The 10279-nt window shown below is 54.6% G+C and overlaps 1 protein-coding gene across 4 annotated transcripts in view; it reads right to left on the bottom strand.

Annotated features, from left to right (window-relative positions):
• Positions 1-232: 232 nt before the first annotated feature.
• PKNOX2 (PBX/knotted 1 homeobox 2) overlaps positions 233-10279 on the bottom strand; it is a 289146-nt gene continuing 279099 nt past the window's right edge. For all 4 annotated transcript variants that reach the window (XM_065937335.1, XM_065937338.1, XM_065937336.1 and 1 more), the window contains 3 exons: positions 4692-4768; positions 3340-3518; positions 233-2397 (listed from right to left, as the gene is read on the bottom strand). In XM_065937335.1, the coding sequence (XP_065793407.1) occupies positions 2171-2397; positions 3340-3518; positions 4692-4768 (483 nt within the window). In that variant the 3' untranslated portion in view covers positions 233-2170. The remainder of the gene's footprint in view (positions 2398-3339; positions 3519-4691; positions 4769-10279) is intronic.

The following is a 10279-nucleotide window of genomic DNA, read 5'->3' as shown; positions in this document are numbered from 1 at the left end:
CCTGTCTTCTGCTCTCTGTCTTAAAGCAGATACCTCTGCGGTGATTGTGCCCAAGTTGGCCATCTTCCTCTCCAGACTGGCAAATTGAGGACACCCAGAAAGCCCTCTTCCTTGGCCCCTTTCATGGGTAGTCGAGTGAACAAGGGTTATGTTGAGGCCTCCAAATTTCCTATGGTCCAGGGTCCCCCAACCCTTAACCACATGAAAAGAGAATCACGCACCAGAATTACAGTAGGTAATAAGGTTTACTGAAAACTCGGCCACATTCAGTACTGGTTTGGTGGATACATCAGAAGAGGTTGCATAACATTAGGCAGGTGGAGGGGGGCTGGGAGGAGGATGTGTGGGCACGTGTGTGCAAGTGTGCGGGGTGGGATGCCTGTCCAAAGTGATAAGTGGAAGGGTGTATGTGTGTGTGTGAGCGCGCGCGTGTGTGTATGAACAAGAAAAATGAAGCAGAACAGGAAATGTATTTTATCCCACGGCACGTTGCAAAAGTCTCACGCCAAAAAAGCTAGACTTTCCTCTACCTATGGCATCAAAAGGGAGTAAAAAAATGATTGGATCACCCAGATTATAAATAAGGTTATTTGTTTCTCAAAAATCCCTATTAAAACATTAAATATCAGCTCTTTTGGGGGAAGAAATACATTCATTTCAGGGAGACCTCAGGAAAGCCACCATCCTTTTGCTCCACTTTATAGGGCCCTGCAAGGGGGCCCTCGAGTTGAGCCCAGCAGCCAACTCACATCCTGCCGCTGCCGGAGATGGCCAACGCACAACTGACAAATGAAGCTGCAAGTCCATTAAATTAAATTCAATGGAAAACACACGTGTCATCAGTCCTGTGGTTCACAGCCTTAGGGATGGGAGGGAACAGGAGGGCGGGGTGCCAATCCTGGGGACCTGGGGGTTGGGGTGGGGGCTGTGTGTCCCGGCAGATGGTGGGAAGACTCCTCCTCCTTGTGGAGCCCAGGTTCCTCCAGGGCTGTGGTGGGGATGGTGTGTGGAACTGTGAGGCGGGTGGGTGGGCACCTCCCCCACACTTTGGATATTGATGGGAAGGGGGATGTAGCTAGCACCTTCTCCAACCCCTGGCTTCCCCCTGGGCTGGATGCTTCTTTCCAAAGTTTCTTCTGCCTTCTCGGAAGGATAGAGCGAAGAAGAGAGGATGAAGGCTGGTGGAGCCAGCCTGGGGGCAGAGGGACAACGGCGAGCGGTGGGAGGGGTGGACAGCTGCCAAGCTAACCTGGCTCCACCCTCTCCAACAGCCCATGGAAGGCGTGGAACGTCTGGAGAGCTCCATCCCAGGGCTGGGACATCTGGGCTAAGACGCCACTGACCACCTGGGGACGGCTGTGGTTCCCAAAGTCACCTTGATATGGCTCCTAGCCCAGGTCTTGCCATCTCCTTGTGTCCTGGAGCCAACCCAGGTGAAGGGCCTCCATTTAACCTCCTATAATTTGAGCTCACCAGCTCACCACTGATTTCCAGGAGACAGAGAGAGAGAGAGAGAGAGAGAGAGAGAAGACTCTAACGGCTCTCGTCCCCCTCTACCAAGTCCATGGGCCGTGGAGGACCGAGGGGAGCCCTAGAGAATCCAGGTCCCATCTTATTCTACAGGACGCAACGCCTTGGCGCCCCTCTCCCTGCAGCCACGGGTCATGCGTTCCGGTTCCCTCCTGCCCTTGAGTGTCTCTCAAGGAGCCGAGGACCCTGTGGAGGAGGAGCCCAGACCCACTTTGTCTCTTTCCTCCTGACTCGGTTCCCTGGCAGAGGCTCACTCCGTGAACAGCACTGACCCATGTCCCAGCGCGGGGCTTGTAAACCACTCAAGTCCTTCAGTGGTGGGGGGGTGCCGTGGGTGCCCTCTGTCCTCAGGGATGCGGTGAGTCCAGATCTCACTCCTGCCTCTCCGTCCAGGCTGCTCGACCGGCCCTGCCACGCCGAGTCCTCTGCAGTCCTAGGGAAGCGGGGCCGGGGTTCTCGGTGAAGCTTGGTGGTTGGGAAGGAGCGGGTGTTTCCTGTGCATTTCCTCCAGCTACTGATTCCGGGAAGCCAGGGCCCAACTTCCTCTGTGCTGCCTGCCCCGTCCCCTTCCCCCCCACTCCGAAGCCCTCTGATGACGCTCCTCTCCCCCTCGGTGACCAGTTCCATCTGGGCGGCTCGGCTACTCCAGGGAGTCACTGTGTTCCAAGCCCAGGTCGCTGACATTCGTTGTCTGCAGCTCGTCCGCCTCCTCCTCCAGTTCCTCTTCCTCCTCCTCTTCCATCTCGTCCTCCTCCTCTTCTTCCGTCCCGTCCAGTGAATCGTCGTGTGCCGCCATCATAGCCTGCTGCATGGCCATGGTGGCGTTGTCGGAGGATAAGGACTGCAGGTTGTCCAGGTTGATGGACCCTACGGGAGAGAAGGCCAGGATCAGGCCCAGGAGCCCCAGCGGATGGGGTGGTGAGCGCCTATGCTGGACAGTTCCCTGGTGTGAAGTCTCCTGTCCATTCACCTGTCAGCCACCCCTTGCCCCATCCCAGGCAGCAGCACTCCTGGGTACCACTTCCTGCCATCTTCTGGGCAAGTGTGGCAGACACTGTTGCCTTTCGAAGAATTCTGTAAGTAGGTATTATCATCCCCACTCGAAAAAGGAGGAAATAGTCTCAGACAGTTGAGTCATTAGCTCAAAGCAACACAGTCAGGCATGACACTGCTGAGCTTCTCTCCCTGGTGAGTCTGGCTCGGAATCTATTGATTTCCACTCTACCTCATAAGACTGTTGCCCACCACATAGAAACTGGTTCACAGCCATCTACATGCATGCATACATGAAGGTAGGCACGAACACGTGTACACCTCCACTCCACTTCCCACACAGAGCTAGCTTCACATGCCAAGCTATAAAATGCCTGGCTCATGGCTCATTGAATTATTCATTGTGCACCAGGCGACCGGCAATTAGAAAAGTGTATACGGAGGGTGTGATGGAGAAGCTGGGAAAACAAAACTCTTCCTGGCCTCCGTTCACAAGCCAGCTGCCTGCCTCGGTATTTATAGATGGCCCTGGCTCCTGGGGGACTGTGAAGACAGGGATTGGTGCTAAGAGACTTCGGGTGGCTGTGGGAGTGAGGAGAGGGGCTCTGCTGAGCAGACACGAACTCAGATGCCCACCAGTGGACTCCAACTCATTCTGGTGAGATTGCTTTGGACTTGTTAAAATATATACCAAAAAATCCCCTTCTTTCAGGCTTACGTACATCCTTCGGTGGGGACCGGGAGGGTAGGAGCTTCAGGAGCCCCCCTGCCACCCCCCACCCCCGGGTCTAGAGTACCCTCAGCCCCAGTTCTTACCATCAGGGTTTGTCCCTGGGGCACCGCCCTGCTGCTGCAGCACCCCTGCGGCGATGGAGTTGGGCCAAAATCTTTGGGTGGGCCGGTGCTGCGACTTGATTTTCTTGGCTTTGGGGGCAGGGTCGGGGTTGCTGGCATCAAGCATAGGCTGCAGGATGCGACGTCGGGCATTGATGAACCTGCCCCAGGGTCAGAGGGAGACAGGTCAGCCACCACTGGGGGCGGGAGTGTGTGCGCGCAGGTGTGAGCACATGTGTGCACATGTGACTGCATATGTGTGCGTGGGTGCACACATGTGCATGTACATGTGACGTGTGCGGATGCATGTGTGTGTGTGAGTGCGCATACATGCATGTGTACATGTCCTCTGTGCACACGTGTGCATGGACACACACGCATGCACATGTGTGCAGGTGTGAGCATATTTTTGCACATGCAGGTCTGTGCATGCATGGGCACATATGGGCATGCACGTGCATGTATGTGTCCGTGTGTGCATGTGCATGTGCACACCCATGAACGTGTACATGTGAGCTTGTGTGTGCACATGTAAGTGTATGCACGTGTGAGCATGTGTGCAGGTGCACATGCGTGTGTGCACACATGTGCAGAGAGTACTAAGCTGCTTCTGGACTCCCACCAGCAGGTCCTCGAATGGAGCAGGCTGGGGGTCTGGTTCAGGGTATGAAAGCACAGCAGGGATGAGCCCTGGGCACTGAGGAGCTTGTGAGTTCACCAGGGGCTTGGGGACCACAAGTTGGGATGAACGCGTGAGAAGGCCTGGGAATCTGCTCCAGACCCGTCAGGACTGAACCGCGAAGGAAGAGCTCCTTAGTCAAAAGCACTAACCTCTGACCTCTCTCTGGGGAGCCAAGGGTCCACTCCCGCCCACCAGACCTTGCCCTCTGAGATTCCCGTGACACCCCAGCCAGCCACAGAGGAGGGAGCACGGGGAGCCCTGTGGGTCAGGACTGTTGCCTCCTCCCTCCTTCCTGCTCCCAGCTCTGCAGAATGTTTTAGCTTGAGCTCTGTTTACATAGGTGGTGAGGAGACCAGATAACCCCTGGGGGCCTTGGGGCCTGGGATGCAGCCAGGCCTGTGTGTCTATTCATCAAGGTTTCCGTGATGTTCTTGACACAGTTTCCCAGCAGAGGGCGCTGAGAAGCTGCAGATGAAGCTATAGGTGTCGATTTCAGCTTTTCTGTTTCCAGCCAACATGGGAAGGTTGGTGCGGTGACTGGGTCCGAGACTGAAGTGACCTGGGCACTCCCACCTTTTCCCCTGCTGTGCATCCCCCTGCTGAGCAAGTGGCCCCGGGTCTGAGAGCCTCTGGGCAGGTGATGCTCACTCACCAGTTATTCACTTGCAAGAGGGTGAGGTTTGTCTGGGCTGCGATCTGCCTCTTCTCATCCTCCGTGGGGTAGGGGTGCTGAAATGAGAGGCAAAGAGCTAGTGAGGGGTGGGCACGTGGTAACCTGGTCCCCTTAGAGACCACACGCATGACTTAGGCAGTGTCCCGGGCAGGCAGCCTCAGTGGTTTGGAAGCCCAAACAGGTGAAAGGGTAACATTTGTATCCCAGAAAGAAGGAGGCTGCTCTGTGCCTAAGGAGGGCCACCCACCCTCAGCCCAGCCCCCCTTTGGTGGGGGACCAAGTGGTTTCCTAGGAGCCGGTACAGTTCAATAGTGATCTCTTCCACAGCATCGTCACATCCTCCAGACCACCCCCAAGCAAGTAGGTCAAGCATTATCAGTATCAGGATTTACAGTGGCCTCAAAAGCCCAGGGGACTCTCAGAAGGCGGTAAATGGGGTGAATGAATCCGTTTAATTTACACTAACTGACATTTACTGAATATCTGCTCTGTGCACAGATTCCTATAGGCATCCTAGGAGACAGAAGACAAATATAAGGACAACTACAAATTGTATAATATTTTACAGCCTGTGAAATGCTTTCATGCACTAATTTCACTTAATAAAAGCACCTCACTAAAACTCAGTAGGGGGCAGGTTAGGGGTTGTTCTTCCCACTTTACAGGTGAGGAAACTGAAGAACCAGCTCCATTGTCCCCCCAGATGGTGGCGTCAGTCGGAACTCGGTTCTCCTGACTGTGGCCCGGGCTCCCCCCATCACTGCACGCTGCCACTTTGCGACATGCAGCCAGTGTCTTTGGAGGCGGGTGAGTGAGGACGGGGCCGGGGCCTTCAGTCCCTGCACTGATTCCATGCTTGTCTGTATCGCGACCTGCGCTTCATGAGGGCAAAGACCAGCTCTTATTATTCATCTTATTAATGTATTCCCAGTGCCCTCCACATGTACATAACGCACAGATGACATCATGATGTCAATGACATACAATGACACCCAGTGAAAGGAAGCAGACACAAGGCGGTAGATGCTGGGATTTGGGTGACGAGCACCAGAGAAGCTTAGAAGGAGAAGTGGGGTGCTGCCCAGAGCACTGGGAAGGCTGAACAGGTCACATTAAAGACTGGGAAACTTGGGGGTGGCTGTGGGTTAGGGTGGTGAGCCCCATGATGACCAGTTCTGTGTTTTTGGTCTTTCTCAGGCTTCTGCATGCCACCTGGTACCTGGCAGGCTGGCAATAGATGTGATGAGAGTCTGAATGGGTTGAAGCCTTGCCCAGGCAGCTAGGAGAGGTTTGGGGGCTCTTAGGGTAGAGGGCCCAGCTGTCCTCAGGTTGGAAACATCCCCTTACTGAGGTGGTATGAGATACTGGAGCTTGGGCCTTCTAAAGTCCCGAAGACTGGGATTCAGATTTTTGCTCTGTCATGACAACCGGTGAGATCTCCAGACCATTGCTTTACCCTACATCAAAAAGTCATGTCATGATTAAATGAAATTGTACTTGTAAAGTGCTCAACAAGAGATGGCTCTTCATCCTATTACTGGATGATGCTGGCAAGGTGCTTAAAGCTGTCTGAGGGATGAGCTTGAGATCAACAACCACGGTGGAACGCTCATTATCAGTGACAAAGGAAAGCAACCTCTTCGGTGGCCTCAGCATCCCCTGGCTGGAGCAATCAGGATCGTGTGTTGTTTTAACTCACACCTCTGACCCTGTCTGCCTTGCCAGGGCAGCTGGGGCTTGTGAGCCGCATAATGTTAAGATTCTAACAAGGAAAGCGCAGCGGTGTCGCAGGAGCCAATTTCATCTAAAAGGGAAGGAGCAGGGGGAGGTGGGGACGAGACTGTAGCCCTCAGCGGCAGAGGAGGAGGAGCTCTGTGTCCTCTGACCCCCTCCATGGAGGGGTGGTGGCTGAGCCCTCCTCCCCTGCCCCGTGGAGTTTCAATCTCCGTGGCCCTCATTAGAACCCGAGCAGCCTCTGCGTCATCCACGGCAGCTGGTCTGAGGATACAGCAAAAACCCGAGCGACGTTTTGGCCTTTCCGGGCCCTACTAGCTCCTTCACGTCTTCAGACCTTCGCACATGCTGTCCGCCTGCTGGACTACTCCATCTCCCCACTTTCTACTGCGTGCATTTCTGAGCTTCTGCAAAAGACCGCTCCCAGGTCAAGTCCTTTGTGAGGTCTCTCCCAGCTCCCCGGGGCAAGTCAGTCCCTGCGGCCCTTGAATAACTGCCTTCAGTTCACTCTACGGTGACAGATCTCTCCCCTATCCTGGGAGTTTGCTCAGGCACGGACCTGTCTTATCAGACACCGCATCTCCAGTGTCCAGACCAGTAGCAGGTGGCGTGGAGATTCGGTGTTTGTGTATGAGAAAGATGAGTGAACCTGCACAGGAAGGAGCTGGCTGACTTGTTCCCGGAGCCTTGCCAACCATGCCGGCGCATCAACCACAAACTCAGGGAAGCCACTACGGCCCAAGTGAGAGACACCCGCCAGTGGAGCCCACAGCTAAGAGGGAAAGGCTTCAACCAAAGAAGAACGCCTCTATTAAAGAGGCGTGTATAGGGGACTTCCCTGGTGGTGCAGTGGACAAGAATCTGCCTGCCAACGCAGGGTGCATGGGTTCGATCCTTAGCCTGGGAGGATCCCACAGGCCACAGAGCAGCTAAGCCCAGTTGCCACAGCTACTGAGCCCGAGCTCTAGAGCCCGGGTGCTGCAACTCCTCAAGCCCACGCCCCAGAGCCCGTGCTCCACAACAAGAGAAGCCACCGTGAGAAGCCCGTGCACCGCGGCAAAGAGCAGCCCCCACTCGCTGCAACTAGAGAAAGCCCACCGCAGCAGTGAAGACCCAGGGCAACCAAAAAGAAAAAAGGAAGCAGTGTGTTTCTGGACACACTGGGTGGTCAGAGCAGTCAGGGGAGCCTTCTCTGGGGAGGTGGGCTTCAGCTGGACTTTGAAGAATGGCCAAGCCATCTTAGCCATGGAGGGCACGGGCTTTCCAGGCAGGGGCTTTGCACTAGGACTTATTGTCAGAGGCAAATTTCTTCCACTATTAAGATCTCCAGAGAAGGAAGTCCTTCAGCCTCCCGCAGATCAAGTTTGCTGTCTCTAAGGAGACTTCCAGTGCGGGCCTCCATTCTCAGTGGATGTCATAAATCCACGGATTAAGTTAATGGGAAGGGACGAGAGGCGGGGTCCCCCAAAGTGGCTGGTTATTCTCTTACAAATACAGACACAAAGCCCTGATCCTCCTTCAGGGCATGTCCCCCCTCCCCCAGGGCTCCCGGGATGGGTATCTCAGGAAGCATGCGGTGGAGGTGGGGGAGGCTGAGGGGTGGGGGTGAGTGCAAGGTTTGGCATGGCCTTGGGGACAGGTGTGTTGCCAGAACATTCCTGGCACCCCATCTGAGTGCTCGTGGGAGCGGTCCAGCTTGTCCACGCCTCAGACCAGATGATTCCTGAGGACAGAGTCAAAATAGCCCTGGCCCCTGGACAGCCCTTGATTTGGTCAGCACTACTTTTAGCACCATCGGAAAGGCTGGGGGCCAGGGGCAGGGAGAGGAATCCAGTGTGATGGCGGTGAGCCCTCGGGCCTCGGCTCACTGTTTGGATGAACTTCTCCTCCGCAGCCAGGAGGGAAGGGCGAAGACAGAGGCCCTCTAGAAGAGACATGGATGGACCAGACAATGACAGCTCCTTCTCAGGCCAGCAGGGAGCCCCATGTGACTGGGCAGTGCTGCCTGCTGATTAAGAGCATGGCCACTCACTCCAGTATTCTTGCCCTGGAAACCCCATGGACAGAGGAGCCTGGTGGGCTATAGTTCATGGGGTCACAAAGACTGGGACATGACTTAGCGACTACACCACCACCTGTACCACCTTTTGCAGAGATCAAGTCCTGCACCTACCACTTAACCAGACACAGAACCTTGGCAATGTATTGCTTCATGTCTGCCACCCTCAGTTTCTGGGCTTCAGATGAAAATGACAAGATAGGGCCTACTCCTTGGACTTTGAGGATGATTGAATGAGAACATGCTGTGCTAACTCATTCCGGACCACATGGTGACACCTGCCAGACTTCACCGTTCAGCTGAATATTCAGTTTCTAGGGAAGGGAACTGCCAGATTTAAGCTGAAGAGGCATTTCACGATACCACAGTCGCCATCAGGAAGCTCCTCTGACACTTAACCCAGCTCTTTGCTGACACCTCCCTTTGGGCCCCATGACTCAAGTCTCATCTGGGCTAAAGTGAAGCTGAAGGCATCTTTCGGTTTGAACCACGGGTTTCCGCCTAGCGTCCTGGGTCTGAAAGCAACTAAACCAGGCTGGTACATGGGCCCTTGGCCACTTCTTTCACTCAAAGCCCACCAAATAGGGAGCACCCACCTCCTCACCCAGGCAGACAAGCAGGAGGCCGGCCAGATCCCTGAGGGACATGGTGCATTGGAAGCAGCAGCCTGCAGGTGTGAGATGGAGCTGCCGCTGGAGCAGAGCTTGAAGCTGCTATCCTGGCCCACTTTCCCACACTGGGGTCAGCCACACCCTCCTTCCCTTCTCCCTGACCAACTGTGTGCATGTAGCCTGTTGTGGCTATAAAACTTCTTAATGTGGCCACTGCTCTAGCAGGGCCAGAAACCAGCCAGAGGGAGGCAGCTGGGATGGTGAGGGGCCCTGAAACAGCCACATTGCATCACACAGAAGATGCCATTGATGGCAAGGCACACCCTGACCTCAGAGACGCTAAAGTGGGAGAGACGAGCGGTTTAGAATGGAGAGGGGTACAGAAGGTACCCGGGGACCCTCCCTTTCCTGCTGCAGCTGTCCCGACTCAGACGTCCCACTTTTCCATTCCTTTCTCTTTTCCACTCACCTCCCCACTTACAATCGTGCAGACACAGACAAGAATGGCAGCTTCCCAGGTGGCTCAGTGGTAAAGAACCCGCCTGCCAATGCAGGAGACAAGAGATGCGGGTTTGATCCTTGGGCTGGGAAGATCCCCTGGAGGAGGAAGTGGCAACCCGCTCCAGTACTCTTGTCTGAAAAATTTCATGGACAGAGGAGCCTGGTGGGTTACAGTTCATGGGATTGCAAAGAGTCGGACATGGCTGAGTGACTGAACACACAGAAAATCACAGAGGACTGAGGGACACATAGCCTGGTGTGGTGTCACCAACACCCATGTGACCACCACCCAGGTCAACAAAAGAGATTTCTTTCTACTGGTACCCCAGAAGCCCCTTTTCTGTCCCCTGCCAATCACCACCTCCAAAGATATCCTCCCCCAAGATAACCCGATGTTCCTTGTAATTCCTTTTTTTGCTTTTCTTTATACTTTTACAATCTATGTTACATTCTTAATCAATATGGTTTAGTTTTGCTTAGTTTTTGGATCCTATATAAAAGCAATCAGATAGCATGTAGGATGGAGAAGGCAATGGCACCCAACTCCAGTACTCTTGCCTGGGAAATCCCATGGACGGAGGGGCCTGGTAGGCTGCAGTCCACGGGGTCGCAAAGAGTCGGACACGACTGAGTGACTTCACTTCCACTTTTCACTTTCGTGC

The sequence above is a fragment of the Muntiacus reevesi genome, chromosome 5 (genome assembly GCF_963930625.1).
Source record: "Muntiacus reevesi chromosome 5, mMunRee1.1, whole genome shotgun sequence".
Taxonomy (NCBI): Eukaryota; Metazoa; Chordata; class Mammalia; order Artiodactyla; family Cervidae; genus Muntiacus; species Muntiacus reevesi.
This window is presented reverse-complemented; position numbering and strand designations above follow the sequence as displayed.